Consider the following 19,562-nt stretch of genomic DNA (forward strand, 5'->3'; position numbering starts at 1 on the left):
AATAGTGGACAAAATAATTTAGGACTTTGTTACCAAAGATGGTTATACTAACACCAGTATTTAAATAAATGTTACAAAAACAGCATCCACCCAGTTTCTCAACCTTCATCTTTCACTGAAGAGTTCCTGGGAGCTGGAAGTCAGGATGCCAGTGCACTGCAGTGTATTTTCACACACACAGACACACACATGCATGCACACACAGAAAATACAGAACCATAAGTTAACCAAACACACATGTCTTTGCGATGTGTGATAAAACTAGTACCTGAAGAAGCATCCACACATACATTTGGAGAATAAACTGCACTACCAGTGGATGGATGGAGAATAAATCCAAGCAGCTATGTTAGCCCCTGTACCAATGTGCCACACAAGGTACAGTATCCTAATAAAAATAATGAGAACTAGCAACTTCTTATATGCAGCTTCAAGGTGGTATGGTGGTTGGTACTGGTGACTTGTTGCTCTAAGTAACCAGGTTTAATTCCATTCCCATTCACTCTCTGATTAAAATTTACACATTCTTCTCACACTCACAATGGTTTACAGTTCACAATGATTATCTCTTGATAAGTGTCTGTTAGGTTGCTTGGCATCTTTCTATAGACACTGTACTGGTAAAAGTGGTTAAAAATGGATATATGAATGGATGAATATGAGATGTTTTCTCCAACTGTTTTATCTGCAGATTGTTTTTTGAAATTGTAAGACCTGAAAGCAAAAGTAATGCCTTATGCTGCCAAGTCTGTTAATTTTCCCATCATTTACATGTTATTTAATTGAAACAGAGAAGCACAATATACTTTGCTTATATAAATGTTTCCATTGAACTTTTCTTATGGACATATTCTTAAAAGAAATTCTACAGTGTAGTGGGATTTGCACTCACTTTCCACAAGTCCTCAGCTGTAAAGCAGTGTATGTAATGTCTCTGAGGCATTTTTATTTATGTAATTCTAAAGTTGTCTAATGATATCACTTTGTAAAGTGTGGATAGCAGAATTGCCCTGGATAATCTTAGGAAACCCTGATAGACTTCCAAAGAGTCTTTCTGTGATCCATTGTCTGAGTGAAAACAGATGGTTTTCAGGACCTCGGGTCATTCTTCATCGTAGGAAAGGGGATGTAGTTGACATATGCACCCAAACAGTGGATCAAAGGTTATGTGAGTGAGATCTGTCCAGACTCTTTAGTAGGACTGTTTTTTCGCAAATGCTGCAAAAATACATGGTAGAAGTGTTCAGAGAAACGGCCTTCTGCCAAGCAGTGTTTTCACCCTCTTCCATGTACAGAAGAGGTAAGAATGTGCCCTTTATTTTTAATCACCATTTTCACCTTCATTGATGTATTTGGAGTGGAGGGTCAGTTTGTTATAAACTTGTCTGGTAGAAATATTTAAACAGGATTGTTGTAGTAAGGTTTAAAATACAAACTGTAAACATTAACAGTATGAGCATCACTCTACTTCTAGATGACTAGGTGCACCTTGTATGGGGCAGAATCACTTTACTAAGATTTACAGATCATGTGCTAACATTTTAGCTGAGGTCATATGAAGAAATACGTTACATGGAAGGGTATAATGTAAGTAAAAGAGAGAGTCTCAAAGAATAAAGCAAATGAACAATTTTCCTTTACAGCAAATAAACGGTGCTCGGTTTCAGTTTGGAAATGTACAAAAAGCCATGGAGAAACCTATACCATTTACTGTAAGAAATATCAGGAAAAATAAGTAACTATTGTGGCAAAAGGGGACTTGCTTTCAGAAGTAACTTATACATGTTAAGATAATGTGGTCATTAGTAATTAGTTAAATGCATAACTCTTTCATGGGTAACACAAATCTTTACATATTTTTTATCTAATAAATGATTGAGTAGTGTACAGAGTTTAAAGTGATGTAATGTTGTTTTGACCACAAATGCAGCTTGCTATGAAGGCCCATATCATACAGGAGAGAAAATCATTGAGTCCAGCAATAGGTATTGGTTACTACCTAATGAAATGCGCTGCTGGGATTGGCAATGGCTGTTGCAACCCTGAACTAGACTAACCCGTTTTGGAAATTGATTTAAAGGAAGATATTTTTAACACAGGTAGCATGTTAAATGTTATGATTAGTGATCAGTGCAGCTGACCCAGGTGTTTGAGTTTAAATTGAGTTTCTTTTCCCCATATGTCAATGGCTTGCAAGTTAAATTATCTAAGGACTAAGTTATTTACAGTGCCTCAACTTTATCTATGAATATAATCATTCATATTGATTCCAGGGTTGGTTAGCAGTGTATCTATAAAACAAGTGTTCATTGAATGTGTAGAACATTAATTTTTCACAGTCATCTGATTTTTACATTCTCCAAACCTAGTGTACTTGACAGTATTGTAATGGAGTCCAGATTTTGATTTAAGATTTGCATGTCGGTGAGTAGGTCTGTGTAACAGTCATAGCCACCTGGGAGAAGACCCAGGACAAGCTAAAAGAGATTATATTGCTTGAGTGGCCAGGGAACTTTGAGGAATTCTTCAGCAGGAGTTGAGAAAAAGTTACTAAGCAAAGGGCTGCTTGTTTTGAACAGCTTAGTAACCTCCCAGTACAACCCTCACCATAAAACAAATGAAATTAACATTTAGCAGTATGTAGTCTGTTTAAGTGACTTGTTCTCCAACTTGCTGTTATTTTTTACATTAAAATAATGTTTGATATTTTTTGTCTGGTCAAAATTTATACAGTAACCCCTTGTTTGCATTAGGCAGTAGTTTCAACATTACAAGTTAAGCTACTTTTTGCAGACTATTTGCTACAACTAAAGAGAAAAAAAATTAAAATTACTTTTTTAAATTTAGGAAGCAGTGATATATACATATATATAAATGCATGACTTCTAAAATGGATGTCTTATCAGGAGATGATAAGAAAAAATAAGAAAGTAGATGTGTAAATGAATAGTTAATATGTGATAATCTGGTAATAGCATACTAAATAAATTAGAATTTCAATGGATTTCAAGTAGCTTTGAAAACATACACGAGTAAATATCCAAGTAACAGATATACAAAAACAGCTAATAGCATTGACCATGGCTCTGGTAAGTGGTACACTGAGACTTTAATTGAATATGGTGAACTTCATCTTAAATGTCATTCTTTAAGACATGCAGATTTCCTTTCTATTGGTTTCAACCAGGTGATGATTTGTGTTGATTCTTCTTCATGAAAATGGTTATTGGTACATTTATTTTAAAAAGAATAAGAGCAATTAATGTTAGCTGTTATCCGTCCTGTGCATTTTTCTTATATTCTTAACATTACAGTAACTCCAACTTTTATATTAAAGTAATTCCCATAATTAGTTGTCCCCCTACTTTATCAAAGCTCCAACCATTATCAAGCTCTCTTAATTCAGTTTACTGTCTTGAGGGCTCTCTCTCAGCAGCATGGTGTGCAATGCAGAAGCCAGTCTCATATTGGATGCCACTTCAACACAAGGCACAAAGGTTATTTTAAAAAGAGGTAGAGCAAACTCTATATTTAGCTTGAACCATTTGGGATTCATTTATTTTCTTCATAATGTAGTCTTCAACAAGTTTGTCAGTTTAGGTGTGAAGATAAATTCGATAGCCAAGTCTACTTTTGAAAGAGTTCTGCGTCATTATTTGCTCTTGCTACTCCTAACGAGGAATTAGACTTCCCAGAGGGACCATTTAGGCCATAGGTCTGGAGTGGGCAAGGAAAAAGTAAAGAAACAGCTGCAGGCAAGTAGGAGGAACCTGGGGGGAAAAAGGCAGGAATGAAAAGGAACAGACCCAGCAGTGCTGCTTTGTAGGCTCGGCAGGAAGAGACAGGAAATACCCAGGCTTTGGGCCAAGTCTTGCAAAGCAGATGGTAGGAAGTATTCAGGAAGTTCTTTACACTGCTCTAAAGGCTAGACAGGTCAACCGAAAGTGACACTGTCTCTCTCAGGTCTGGGAGTGGTACCAAAGGAGGTCCTCTGACCCTTGATCTCTGCTCTTGGTGGAGGCCTCTTTCTTAGCTTTATAACAGAGGAAAGTCAAGACACTCCTAGGGAATGGCTATTCTAGTCATTGTTCTTAAAAATACTTGGATTCACTGCAGATTTTCCACATTATTGTTTCAAAGCATTTGATCTATTCAGTATCTCACAAAAGTGAGTACACCCCTCACATTTTTGTAAATATTTTATTATATCTTTTCATGGGACAACACTGAAGATATGACACTTTGATACAATGTAAAGTAGTCAGTGTACAGCTTGTATAACAGTGTAAATTTGCTGTCCCCTCAAAATAATTCAACACACAGCCATTAATGTCTAAACCGCTGTCAACAAAAGTGAAAAGATATAATAAAATATTTACAAAAATGTGAGGGGTGTACCAGTACTCTTGTTAGATACTGTATTTTGAAAAGATAGTACATGTTGTATGTATGTGATTCTTCATCCAAAATTTTACAATGGCAAATGTGTATTCAGGTTACAAACAAATGCATGTTTTAACACTTTGGTAATTGACAGTCAGTTTGTTTCTTTTTATTTTCAATGACACATAGATGATACATATTACATTTACACAAACAACTAGAAGCAATTTAAAAATTTAAATGCTGTTAGCAGGCTTGACTATAAAAGATTCACTTTGATACCCTAAACTTTTATTGGAATCAAAAACAGAGTTTTAGCATTACTTGTGTTTGTGGTGTTGGTTGCCTGTTAACTGTTCTCAGCTCTAGGATTTAAGAGTGTAAAATTACAAGAACAAGATTTCCACCCTCTGTTAAATCAATGATTAAATTTACAGGCTTTTCTGTTCTGCTTATTATGTGACACTGTATACATAATGTATATATTGTATAATGTGGCCAAGACCTCAAATGAGAAGGCTGGGGCAGGTTTACTCAGTGCCTTATCTCCCTATTCTAAACCTGTCAGGGATAAACATCTTAATTAGTGAACCTGAACTGGCAAATTATGACCTATTAGTAATATGTGCTTTAATTTGCTTTTGGCATTTGATGTAAAAAGTACACACATATGAGGCTCAGGACAGACCTGGCACAAGATTGGAAAAAGGATAAGAAAGTCTCAATCAAAACTCTTGACCGAGAGTCAGACAGAAGGCACCTGTCCACTCAATTGTGAAAAGTAACAGGTAGTACTATGTCTTATTATTATTTTGTCAGAAGTTGAACAAGACAAATGTACTGTAGAACATTATACAACTATTTCAAATAATTAAAATAGGTATATATAATAAATTAAAATCTTACTTCTGACCAGTCAGATGCCTCAAGTGTTAAAGGAGAACACAAACAAAATGCACAACTAAATTCTTTGGTCAGTTCCAAATAAATAAAATAGGTAATACAAAATAAGTAAGTCTCAGTTCTGACCAGTCAAAAGATTTCAACATTTGCAGGAGAACACACTAAATTTGTTGGTCAACTTCAAATAAATAAAATAAAATCTTAATTATAAAATCTTAAATCTAAAACTAAACTCTTAAATGTTACAAGTTTTACAGAAGAACACAAAGTAAATTCTTTGGTCAGTTCCAAATAAATAAAGTAGGTATTAATACAAAATAAAATCTAAAAAAAACCCCTCTATGCTGTATATATCCTCTGTGCAAATTCAAGCAGCTTTCAGATGTAAACGAAGGAGAACATACACAAAATTGACATAACCACGCAATTGTGGTCAGCTTATGCTCCAAATGTAGACATTTGCACAACGGGACTTACGGGACCCAATGTAATTGCTTGCGACGTGGACTGATTTTCCGGGAGCGAGTGGTCGACACCCGTGTGTGAGTTGGAGCTAGAGTCTGGGAAATTAAAGTTAAATTTAAAACAGAGCATACATTCATTCATAATATATATATTTAGACATGCCAACTTTATTCTCGACATTTCCACTTTATTTCTTGTTGTTTATGTCGAGATTAAAGTCGACATTTCCATTTTATTCTCGCCGTTTATTTTGTCATTAAAGTAGAATATCGTACACTTCATCTTAAAATCAATGTTTAATTTACTAGATTTTCTCAAACCCTGTCCAGATTAAACATAAACGTCGAGATTAAAGTGGAAATATCGAGAATAAAGTCGACATTTTTTTCTTTACTGTGTCTGTTTTTTTTTTTCCTTCTCTGTGGCCCTAATACAATTCCGTACACTCCCACTCCTGATGTACTAGCGTGAACTATGAAATTAGATTACTGCTAAAAGTTCAGTGTGCAAGAAAAATGCATTTTGTAAGTGCGAGTGACATTTTTAACATATTTTATAAGGGCAAATTAACTCCACAGGGCATGGCTCCTGCAGCCCAATCATTAGCACGTGTGCTGCTGCCACCTGTTCCTATGCTTAGGATTGTGTGCGTCAACCTAACCTGACATGGCTGTAACTCTATTCCAGTCACATGTTTGGTCTGGCGCAGCACCATTATCATTATTATTGGCTTTTTGTGTTGTCTGTCAGAATATGGATGGAAAAAGGTCTATCGATTTTCTATTGACCATGTCTTATATTTATATCGAGAGAAGTTATTATACGATAATTATCGATTTATCGCCCAGCCCTACTGAGGACCCAAATAAGAAAATCAGTACATTACTGGGACTCAAGAAGGGGATTATTTCCATAATGGCAATAGAGATATAATGAGACCAATAACAATGGCAATATAATAAAAACAGTAAAATGTTTACTGTTTAAGCATATTTCTCATATGAATATTACTAAAAGAAAAAAGTTGAAAGCAAAAATGTTGGTAAAAAATTTATCATTCAAAGCAGGGAACATATTTCTGAGGTATATCACTGCCAGTGTATGTGTTTAGTGTAAAATATAGATAAGCTGACAGAAATAAATAAAGGTTTTCTTTGTAAGGAGTGCAGCATGAGGATATGTTTTCTTTTAATATATAGTACAAATTGTCACTTAACAACCAATGGTACTGGATAAGGAATAAAAAAAACTTTTTCAAAGTTTTTCAAATAAGCTCCACCACTGCTTCCTTATTCAGAAACGGGCAACCCAAAAGCTGCTTTGAAGACAAGTCCATTTAAAGGCCACTCAAGGTTCAGGGACCCATTGACATCAGGGTTCTGTAGAGACTGCCCTTTTTGTGGTGGCAATTTAGCTATAGAGAGCTATACCTTACCTTGCAAGTCCAATTCAGGTAATTCAATTTACTTTTGAATAGTATGATTGACTGAGTATAGACTCAAAATGCTTTACAGCAGGGGTCTCCAACCTTTTTTCTTTCCCCTGAGAGCTTCTTTTACAAAATGAAAATGGCCAAGCTACTCATGTTTTCTAACGTTTATTCTCATAGCTTATTTCAACCCAAACAAACTGAAAAAGCTTGTTTTACCTGAACATTTACAAAATGTTGGTGTCCACAACTCACATTTTGCATTAAAACATCACAAAAAATATTTAGTTCACCTGCAAGTGCATTTTGTATGTCTTTATGCATTTTCTACTGCTGACACTATTGAATTAAAATATTAATGCTGTCAAAACAAAACAATGCAATTACAAATACACAGATATTACTTATTCATTTGTCATTTTGTTACATGTCACTGTTTCACTTCACAAGAGTATTCATATGTCCAGTTGCATGTGTGATATGTTTTTTATTTAGTCAGATGATTGGCACTGCATGTAGTCAGCAAGAGAGGTGTATGGTGGGGTGTAGCCACTTAGGTTCACTCTTATGGAATCATTTAAATGTTCATCTGTCAGACTTGTTCTGAATTTTGATTTCATGACATTCATGTCAGAAAAGGCAGACTCACAGACATATGTAGACCCAAACAAAGTAGACATTTTCAGAGCTGCTTGGTGAATATTCTTATAGTTATCTGGCTCTACTAACATCCAGAAATGCTAAGAATGCTGTTGAGACTTTAAATGCACATTATTTTGAAGGTTTACTAATATATGTCTCTATTATAAAAAAAAATCTTGGAAGGGAGACTAGGGAGATGAGACGTGATCTTCTCGGAAGAAATTTGACGTCCCCGCAAGAGACACTTTAAAGTCACGCAAGACAAGGCAGTGAGACAACATTTAAAACAAGTTCACAGACATCTAACCTAGCAGTTGTTGGACACGCTTCATGTGCGCCCAGCTCTTAAAACAATGACAAGCAACAAGCAGAACACGCACCTTGCCAGCAGCAGCAAGCCAGCAGATGATCCGACTGCTTCTCCTTAGCATGCGTTCAGCCAAACCACATCCCCCCCACCCCCTTCACAATGCGAGCGGCAGAGACGCGAAGTGGCAAAAGGACAGCTGCTGTACAGGCTTTTAAATGATCGAAGTAATATATAAAATCCAGTGTCTGTCTGTCTGCTTTTCATGAGAGAACTACTTAATGGATTTAGATCGGGTTTTTTTTCTATAATTTGCTTTAACATTCCGGTTGATTTTGCGACTTCTCTTATTTCACTATGTACCATAGTTCTCTTGCGGTACCGATTAATTTGCTTGAATCCGAGTGAGAAGCAGAGGGGAGTGGGGCGGGCCCCTCCTCACTCACTCGCCAGCTTCGGGGTGTGTTCCTTAATTCCGCTTGGCTAGCGAACGAGAGAACAATTAAATTCAACTTTAATATTTAAAATAAAGTGTTACTTAGGTCTTGATGAGTTTGAGTTCGGATATTCTCTTCAGTGTATGCCACATTGATAAGACAGATTGCAATTCAGATTGTGGATCGTGTTTTTGTGTTAAAAAGATTGTGATAATTATTTTTTGGAAAGATCGCCCACCCCTAATTTGACTAATCAAGTTTTCAAATTCATGTAGGATTCATTAACCCTTTGGTGAGCTATTTGGAAAGGGGTTGCGAGCTACTGATAGCTCACGAGCAACGTGTTTGAGACCCCTGCTTTACAGCTACGGCTACATATATATATAAACATAGAATTTATATTAAACACACAGTAAAACAAAAAAAAATCAATGATTAGCATAATCAAATCCAGACAATTTGATTTTCATTAAAAGCAAAAGGTCTAGTCGGCAGCTTTTTGGAAGAAGTAAACATTTGGCAGACTATGGTTAATAATAACATACAGAACTAACACAGATGAGTCTTAAATGTCATTTACTGAATTATTAATAAACTTGTAGTCAGGAAGTGAGCTGGCTAAGGTTGATTGTTCGGGAGCACATATGGTAGTGCATCTACAGAACAAGAATGGGAGGCAGAGAAATGGGAGATGTAAAATTGTGCTTTGGTGGGAAAATGATGGGGCTACCCATGAGTAGGTGCTGGAAACCATGTTGTTAACGTAGGTAAATGTGTCTTTTTTATTCTATTTGCCACATTATTTGACCACTGTATTATAGGTCTGCATTCCCACAGAAACCCCACAGTAACAATGGAACCCAACTCAAGGTGATGCATTGTGGGACTAAATTTAAGCATTGTGAATGAACATGGGCAGTTAGATTTTATTCATGTTGTAGGGAGCATACAGCCCGAGTGTCAATGAACTTCTGTGAAATCTTGAAAACCAAATAAGTAAATAATATACTGCAGCTATTATAATTTATCATCAATATTGTACTGTTTTTGTACTGTATCATTATCTGTGGGGGGCGCAGTGGGTAGCGCTGCTGCCTCACAGTTAGGAGACCCGGGTTCGCTTCCCGGGTCCTCCCTGCGTGGAATTTGCATGTTCTCCCTGTGTCTGCGTGGGTTTCCTCCCACAGTCCAAAGACATGCAGGTTAGGTACATTGGCGATTCAAAATTGTCCCTAGTATGTGCTTGGTGTGTGTGCCCTGCAGTGGGCTGGGTTTTGTTTCCTGCCTTGCGCCCTGAGTTGGCTGGGATTGGCTCCAGCAAACCCCCGTGACCCTGTAGTTAGGATATAGTGGGTTGGATAATGGATGGATGGATGTACTACCCAAAGTGATTATATTAAAGTTTGTGCTATGTCTGTAAGTTAGTTTGTATTATTCAAGTGACACAAGTTTATATTTTTGTTCTTGCTGTGATGATGGCGATAAATATGTAATAAAAAAAAATGAGACAAATCCAGACATGAAGTCAAAAGTATTTTACATTTTATTGTATGACAGTATAATATACAGTATATACAAAACAACAGACTGATGTTACAGACTACTGATTCCATTACGTATTCATCCACTTCTGCTGTGATAAGTTTCTTTAGAAATGAAATAAGCCTATGTGCAGCATCCCTGACCAATACCATTTTTGCAAAGACACTCGTTTTGGAAAATGCCCTCTTTTACACAGATTCACACAACTATATTTTATTAATTTTAACAAATAATTTTAGCAAAAATTGTGATTGTTTAATGTCTGGATTTAGTGCTGTTTCACTAAAAATTTCCTATAAATGCCTTCATAATGTACTTTTTTGTTAGACTTCCTTTTACCATTACATCTGGTCCACTTAATTTAACATTCACTTGCAATGCAAAAGAACAGATTGATGGAATGATTGATTTTAAAACAGCACTGGGGAATCAATAATCTAGTGATTACCCATAACACAACAAAAGAGTGTCTATTTGCATACCTTTACTTATCAGAGACAGAAAGTGCAATGGAGTTTCATTTTTCTTGTTTCCTTCAGTTTATACTTGTGGATATATATCACATTGCAATCTAAACAAAATAAATAAGTAAATAAAATAAAATTTTATCTTGGTCAAAAAATGAGACATAGTACTGCAAGTTGTCTTACCCAGTTCTAAACTCCACTTTTTTCTGCTATGTCAAGCATATATATTTTGCTGTAATTGCTTTGTTTATTATCTGCCACAGATGAGCACCAGTTCCAAATTCAAACTCCCTTTCCCTAACATCAGAATTGTCTTAACCTAGCATGCTTACTAGTAATATAATTTCCCAAGGGTAAATGAGAGCAAAAATTATTTAGGAGTTACATGGCAACAGGCCTTTACAGGTTCACTGAATAGCCTTGGGTGGATAATGACACTAAACATCTTCTTTAATGTCTCCATAAAGCAAGCCCTTATTAGCATCTCTAGTTTCCTTTCACAAAACAGAGACCTTTCTGAAAGAAAAATTATGGATGGCTAGAAAAAAATACTTTCATGAGTTAACCACTGATCTAACCTATTTGAAAATGAAAATGTAATGGTAATTAAAGATTGTCATATTTATTACACAGTAGCTGTGTGTAAATGCCAAAAGCTCTTTGTTTACAAGGTTTTAACCATGCTATAAGTTAACACCATAGATTTGTTCAAGTGACGCCTGCTTTAAAGTTTTAGGTAAGTGTAGCTAAACGGATTGTGCAGCCTGGATTCCTTTTTATAAATTGGTGCCGACTTCTGCTTTACCACTGTAAATAACTCCATAAGTGGCTTGATCCTTCATGGCTATATTGTTCATTGTGGTTTCCTGCTCCTAAAATAATTGCCCCTTTGAAACCTGCAAAGGTCCACATTCAAAACACTGCTGGGCCAAGAATAACAACCTGGCTTGAGCGTCTGCCATTCTATTGTGAGTCAAATTAAAGAATTTTCAAAAGGCATTGCCTGTATAGTATCTGTGCATTCATGCCAGTGAAAATTACATAGAAGAGCTTTTAATTACTGGCACTGATAATTTAACAGAATTGCAAAGGGTATTGATTTTCATCTGACTTAGAAAGAGGTCAAAAAATAAACAGGCAGGCTATTGTAATGACACATAGAGCATGTAATTTTATGAGAATATGTAATATACATAAATACTGTATATTGTTTAAAATATGAATGGCCCATTGATAGCTCCAAATGTATACAACGCCAGTTGTCAAACTTTCTTCTAAAGTTGATGCAGAAACTGTTGTACTAATTCAGTTGTCATGAATGAGGAAAGATAAGTAGTCATTGTATCTGATATAGGCTGTATATATTCGAAAGATTAATTCCAAATCATATCAAATTACAGTATATAGCTAGTGCTTTATTCCAAATTGCAATTTATATAGAGCTTCATGATAGGTGTGGGAAGGAACAGTAGCACAGTGGTTTGTGGTGTTACTTGTGTATTTTCTGTGCCTATGCTGGCTTTGTCCCACAGACAGGCACATTAGGTTGAATGGCAATGCTATAATGACACTGTAACACTAAGTGTGGGTATGTGAGTGAGTGTGCCTTGCAACTGATTAGTACCCTGTTCGGGATTAGCTCCTGCCTTGTGCCAGGATAATCTACTGTTCATAGCCACCATGTGTTGAAGAAAGTGGTTTTGCAAAATGAATAATGAATGAAGGTAATTTTAGATGACATGATGGTGCAGTGGGGTAGTTCTACCACATCAATGCACTAGAAACCTGGGTATAATTCCCAGCCTGTTCTCCTCATATCTACATGTGGTTTTGTAATAATTTTTGTCCACATCCAAAAGGTATGCTGGTTAACTGACCACTAAACATTGCTCTGTGCAATACACTAAGTGTCCGTGATTAACACGCACTGGTACTCTGTGAACCAGGAATGCAAACATGAATGGACTAACAGATAGATGGACACAAATAACATTTGTTTCCATTTCTACAAGGTGAAAACTGGCAGTGAAAATGTTTCACCCCTGGTCAATTGGTGAATCACTAGAGAGGAGGCAACTTGTTTTGGAGTGTACCATTATCTACTAAGTTGAGGAAAAAGACAATCGAAATGAATTCCATTACTTACTATTTGTATTTATGATGCTACAGCTAACAATATATATTGTAACAGGAACAACAACAGTGTAATGCTACAATTTACAGTGTGGCATAGTGGATAAAGCTTTTTACTTCAAAACCCTGAGGATGTGGGTTCAAATGCTGTTACTGACACTGCATGTCCAAGTCACTTCACCTACCACTGACATCTGACATTGTAACAGGAAACACAATAGTGTAATGCTACAGTTAACAATGTAGTTGCAGGCAGTGCAGTATAGTCATTAAGGCTTTGGACCTTAAAACCTTAGGCTTTGGGTTCAACTACTGTTAGTGACACTGTGTGACCACAAATTAGTCACTTCACCTACCTTTCTCTCCAACTAGAAAAAAATAATGCATCTCAAATGTTCTAAGTTGCCTTGCACAATGGCATACAATAAATAATAATAATTAAAATCAGGAATTGTGTTTGCATAAGGCAATGCCGTGACAAGTTCTGTCTGGATGCAAACAGTAGAAAAAGTGTGTAAAGTTGAATAATTATGCAAGTAATGCAGTTAGTCCTCTTTTTGAAATGTCTGGCTCTAATTGTGAACTGAGCACATTGTTCTTTGTTTTAAATGGTACATTATTTTATCAGTATTAGTGAATTCACAGATTTTGCAAAAGGAAAAGGCTGTTTTTCTTAAATTGGGGTGTGACTATTATGTGGATATAGCTATGTGCGTCTCTGCTACAGATAACAGGTGAATGAAATTTGGAAGGAAAACTGTTTTTAAAAGATTCAGATTAGATAAACAGAATTAAACAAGGTGGTAGGACTTCCTTTTCACGCTCATCGTGCAATCCTGCCAACTGGCATCACCCTCTGGTGTGTTTATTTATACTCTGAAATGATAGCAATGGCCGGATTTTACACTTTGAACTGAAAAAGTTTTGAATGTGGGACTTTTACATTAGGGGCAATTTAATGTTTGGAAAGGGCAGGATTGATGAAATGAATAATTCTTCCACATCTACAATAAGCTCTACATGTGAAAAAGCAGTGCAACACAACTCCATAGAAACCAGTGAGGAATTTTGGGAGTTTTTTTTGATTAAAATCATTCTTAAGCCAATTTTGGCGACATATATGTTCACTTTTGTTATAATCAGTAGCAATTAAATTATATTATTCTTAAAGAAATGAATCAAAAAAGTAATTTATTCAGTAAATATCCAAAACAGAGATATGTTTTGATAAAATTAAAGTTTCTGTGGTTGCTATATAATGTGAAGCACCATTTGTTTTCTTAACGTAAAAGAAGAAAAATATACTTATTTTTCAATTTAATAATGAAAACAAGTTGAGCTTTCTTATCCTCAAAAATGAATGAAATTTTCTTTTTCTTTACTGACATTTAACTTGCTGTCCTATGTTGCCCCGCATCATTCATGAAAAAAAGAATGGGTAAGACAAAAAAGAAATGCTTAACAATTTAACAATTTACAGTTGATTAAAGACTTCTACAGAATTATCACCACAGTTTCAAATGGAAAATTATACCAAAGGTGAAAATGTGCCTGTGCAGTCTTATTAGCATATTCACAGAATCAGTTTGGGGAAGTGGTAATTACGGTTAGCTATCCGCTAGTACCAATCAAACCAAAAGCATTAATTGGTTTTAAATAGTGATGAAATGTGCTTCTTGAGTCTGACCTCCATGTTGTGGGTGGTGGAAATGGGCAGGCAGAGAATAGGGGAAATATTTAGTTAGCATGCAGCTGCTTCAGTGTGGACCAGGCATCTGTGATTTAAATTGTTGGCCGCACAGCCAGGTAGGGTCTGAAAAGGCTAGTCAAGAGGCTGTTAAGGCCATTGCTGGCAATTACCAACAATCAGACAGGGGTTTAAGACTTGTTCACAACAATAGGCCCAGTTTGCCTTGTTTCAGAGGTTACTGCTGAAGAGGTTGCAGCTGCATGCAATGATTCAGATCCACCATAAAAGAACTACCTCGCTGTAATTAGCACCCTTTTAATTTTAACTAGGGGAAAAAAGTAAATTTATAATCTAATGTTTTAACTCTTTGTAAGCTCACAAAAACAGTCATATACAGAAGCAACACACACGTATTTGAATGTAGGGTGACTTTCTCTGAAAATATAGTTTTAATTTCAACTGTCAGAGTTGTTAATTAGTCAAAAGTCTAACTACTGTAGGCAAACCACAAAAATAAAAAAGAAAAAGATACTTTTGCAATTTACACCAAAATGGCTACTCTCACCAAATTTATGTTGGAAGTTAAAGTAATGTGGTAAATGTTTTTGGATCTAATTTGAAAATGAAAGTTACTTAAGAATGCATTATGTTAACCATATTTGTACAACCTTTTATTCAAATGTCACTTTAAGGCCTAAGAAATAAACAGACAAAAGACATTTTTGTCATGGGAACAATAGCATTTCATTCTCTCAGCTAATCAAATTGAAATTTTGATATTATACGCTATATATATTTAACTCACTTTATAACAAGGTACTTTATGTCTTTTATATGGTCAGATTTTGTATAGTATATATCCCAAGCTATTTGGTATAAATATTCACAAAATTATTAAAGTGTATGGGAATACTTAATATTACTGTATGTCTGTGTTTTTGTACACACAGCACATATGTGTCTTTGTGTGGAAAGCTAATATATTCAATATAGTAATATGCTATATGCAATTTTAATTACATTTTGTATAGGTATGTGTATATTACTATGGTTCAATGCATGTGATTATACTTTTATGCATAACATACTGCAGTACATTAATTTGCATACAGAATTATAGTTCATGTATATATAGAGTTTTATATGTCACTGCATGTATATGCTGTACATCTTACTACAGTATACAAATATGACCTTCATTAGTGCTGTCTATCACAAGATTAAGGTGACAAAAGCAATTTCCAGAATGAAAAAAACAGAGCACCACTATCTTTATCATTCACTAACCTGATCAGTTTGTATCAGATGCACCAAACTAGTTGAAAATTTTCATTAAATTCTTAGACAGAAGCTTCATGTGTCCCGTTTTGCATAAAGAAGTTTTGAGTTAAACCAACTGGTGAGAAGGAACACATCTTGCCAAAAGAGTTTCCAGTGGCCTTTCAAAAATCCGAGGGTACAGAACAATTTTAAATGACTGCATGTAAATTTATAGAGCATTACAGTTTACAGATGTGCATACAGCATTAAAATTTATGTGCCACACAAGTCCTCGTTTGTAAAGTTTAAACAGTATATATGCTTGTATAGGGTACTAAAATATATCTATTTGTGCAGAGTACTAAACTTTCTGTGTGCTGATAGAATATTAAATTACAATACAGATGGGAGGGTAGATTATTACAAAGGTTTAAAATAGTAGTGTATATGTATAGTATTATATATGTGTATTAATATTTCAGTGATTATATGTTTGTGTTTAGGTCTGCTCATTGTTGAGTATGTAGTGTACAAACCTTTCAGATATTTTAACTTTTACTGATGTAAAGACGCAGCTTGGTGGCGTAGTAGTAGCGCTGCTGCCTCGCAGTTAGGAGACCTGGGTTCGCTTCCCGGGTCCTTCCTGTGTGTAGTTTGCATGTTCTCCCCGTGTCTGCGTGGGTTTCCTCCCACAGTCCAAAGACATGCAGATTAGGTGGATTGGCGATTCTAAATTGGCCCTAGTGTGTGCTTGGTGCGTGGATGTGTTTGTGTGTGTCCTGCGGTGGGTTGGCACCCTGCCCGGGACTGGTTCCTGCCTTGTGCCCTGTGTTGGCAGGGATTGGCTCCAGCAGACCCCCGTGACCCTGTGTTCGGATTCAGCGGGTTGGAAAATGGATGGATGATGTAAAGACAGAAATTAGTACAAATATAATCAGAGTACTTCACTTAAATTAAGTATTTAAGCAAAAATCAAATCAAGAATTTTAAAGACAAATTACTGAAAACAAAACAAAACAATTTCAATATCCTAGTGGATATGTGATGTGGTTGTAACTGTTTTCTTTTAACCAATACCATTCCACATCATGTTCAAAGGTGTTCTGACTTCACCTCACATGATCTAATGCAATTCTGAATGGCTCTATTTAAAAGCAGCTGTTTTTGTAAGATTTTCTTGAAGGTTTCTTGGTTACATATTTAAGAGATAACCATGGTCCACAGGGTGCTAATAAAATGTATATGGGTTCTTATTATTCAAAGGTACGAAACAGCAGGCAAACTAAAACTGTGAACACTGTGGAGGTCATTATTATGAATGTAAAACCTTTTGCTTGTTGACAGAAAGCTAATGTCAAACATTAAGTTATGTTATGTCAACGACCCAGAAGCACACAAAATAGCTTAAGTCAAGAAACACCTTAAAAAAAGGAAAGATCAATGTTCTGGAATTACACAGTTCTATAGAAATTTCCTGGACCTGAAAAGGGCTGTGGAGAGGAGATCACCTAACAATTTGACTGAGCTTTGAACCCTTCTGTAAAGAAGAGTACAAAAATAGTAAAATCCAAGCACTAAATTGATAGAGAGCTATTCAATGAGATTTACTACAGGAATAAGAGCAAAAAGTTTCTTCCATAAAGTGAGTTAAAGAATATACACAGTTATGCCGGATTTTTTTTCTTCAAAAATCTATTCCTCTTCTACTTAACTGATGTTGACTATAAGCTGTTACAGAGATAAAGGTCTGACATGAATTGTGTTTACAACAACAAAGCCTTAAATAAGGTTGTGTAGATTTTCAATACCTACATTATATATCTATGTATGTTTTAATATATGTAGTGTATATTTAGTTATCTATATATGCCAAAATGTACTTGTGTTAAAAGCTATGGTGTTATTCTAATTTGTTGTTCTTCATTCATTTTTGTTTTTTTCAGATGATGATGAACATGAATGGATAGTTCAGAAATGTCGAAAAGGGTGGGATGAGGTAACAGGATACAAGCCTAAACATTAGATAATATCAGCATTGTTCCTATGCATTTAAAATTGAACTTTTCTTTATTGATCTAGTTCAAAGATGTACAGTATATACTATTTAAATTTCACATAGCAGATTGTCTGTTCTGAATACTAATTGTCCTCTAAAGCACACTCTTTAGATCTCATTTTTGTTTACTCATATATTTACACTGCATTTAGGGTCAAGTAAAAAAGTAACTTAACTTAACTATAGGATATGGATTCCAGCTAAAAATGTCTCACAGGAAAATGTCTTTCTTATTAAATTAATCTTAAGCGAATAAACTTATTTTTTGATTATGTCACCTTTTGTGGACCTACTTTTGCATTTTGAGTAAAACCAGAAGTTTGTCTGGAAGATTCATAGACTTTGTTTTGTCACATTTGATATTTTTTTCCTTTCTGCTTTTTTTTTGTTTTTTTAATCTATGAGTGCTAGGTGAATTTATAATTTCATTATACTCCACTAGGGATGTAAGCATTCTAAAAGGTGTGCAGCATTAGAATTAGCCAATAATTTTATTTTCAGTAAAGAGGTTTCCTTAAAAATACATACAGTGCAAAATTAACAAAATGCATTAGATCATTATAGTCAAGCAAAAGTGTAAAGAATATTGTCATAAACTGACAAATATTTTCATAAAAATTAATGCCCAACTTTACTGATTCCTCAGTGGGGTAATTCAAGTTTATTATGTTAATCAGCAGATTGAAGGGAAAAACAATAACTGTACTCCAATAACTTAAAAGTTCTATTTTTAGGATAAAATATGTAGTGTTGTTTAATACACATTTACTTTAATGTAGAAATAACACAAGAGTGTGCCTTATATACTTTTGCCAACCTTGTAAATAATTTAAAGATTGTTAAATTCATTGCTGATACTAATCAATAATAACGTAATATTCTCACACCCCCCACATCCAGTTCAGAGTTGTGGAGAGCTGTGGCTTATGGGATTAAAATAGCTCAAAATCCATTCATTGTTTTATTATTGCAAAGTTTATAATATTCTTTTAAAATAAGCTATTCTTTTTCATTTTGTACATTTTGTCTTTGCACAAACATATGTATGGAAGGACACAGAATTTGTCTGATTTGTTTTACAAGGAAACGTTTCAGTTGTCTTTTCATCATGCCTTTCTCTCAGTTATTTTAAGAATATGAATTGCATTCTCTTTATAAATTGTACCAAGAATTTTACCTTTACATGTTAGTTACTGTTTTTCAAGGATGGTGTGATGAGCAAGTTTATTCTGAAATTCCATGTTATTAAATGCTGAACATCTGCAGAAAAAAATTGTTTAGGTTCTCAAACTATGTGTGAAGTATTTCAACATTAAATTATTTTGCTCTGTAAAAATAAAGCATTTTAATTCCCATTCTAACCAAATTTGCTGGCTGTTATTACCCATTCAAGGTAAAGGGTACACAATAATTTATACACTTAGTACTGTATTGTTTATCTTTAATAATCTTAAAACCCCTTACCACTTTGTGCCAAAAATTAAATGAAATATAAGAACATCTTTTATTCTGCAAGTTTTGTTACTGTTGTTGCTGTTTTTTTTTTTTTTTACTACTTTTCCCTGTGAGTGTGTGCATGAGTGAGTGTACCATGTGCTGGACTGGTAAACCATTCAAAGATGGTTCCAAATTTGTGCTCTCTTTAAATAATGCCTTGTTTCATGTGAAACACAATCTAAAGCATTTCACAGGTAAATAATAAAAAGACAATAAATATTAATCTGAATACAGGTATGTGAAAGAACTACCTACAACAACAACAACAGCATTTATTTATATAGCACATTTTCATACAACAGCATAGCTCAAAGTGCTTTTCGAAATGACAAAGAGAAAGTTACAAGAAAA

At 34.9% G+C, this 19,562-nt stretch overlaps 1 protein-coding gene across 1 annotated transcript in view; it reads left to right on the plus strand.

Moving 5' to 3' along the window:
- morn5 (MORN repeat containing 5) overlaps positions 1-19,080 on the plus strand; it is a 53,606-nt gene extending 34,526 nt beyond the window's left edge. Inside the window, exon 5 of the mRNA XM_028808879.2 lies at positions 17,602-19,080. Coding sequence (XP_028664712.2) covers positions 17,602-17,681 — 80 coding nt within the window. The 3' untranslated portion in view covers positions 17,682-19,080. The remainder of the gene's footprint in view (positions 1-17,601) is intronic.
- Positions 19,081-19,562: the final 482 nt, after the last annotated feature.

Source organism: Erpetoichthys calabaricus, chromosome 9, assembly GCF_900747795.2.
Source record: "Erpetoichthys calabaricus chromosome 9, fErpCal1.3, whole genome shotgun sequence".
NCBI classification, from domain to species: Eukaryota; Metazoa; Chordata; class Cladistia; order Polypteriformes; family Polypteridae; genus Erpetoichthys; species Erpetoichthys calabaricus.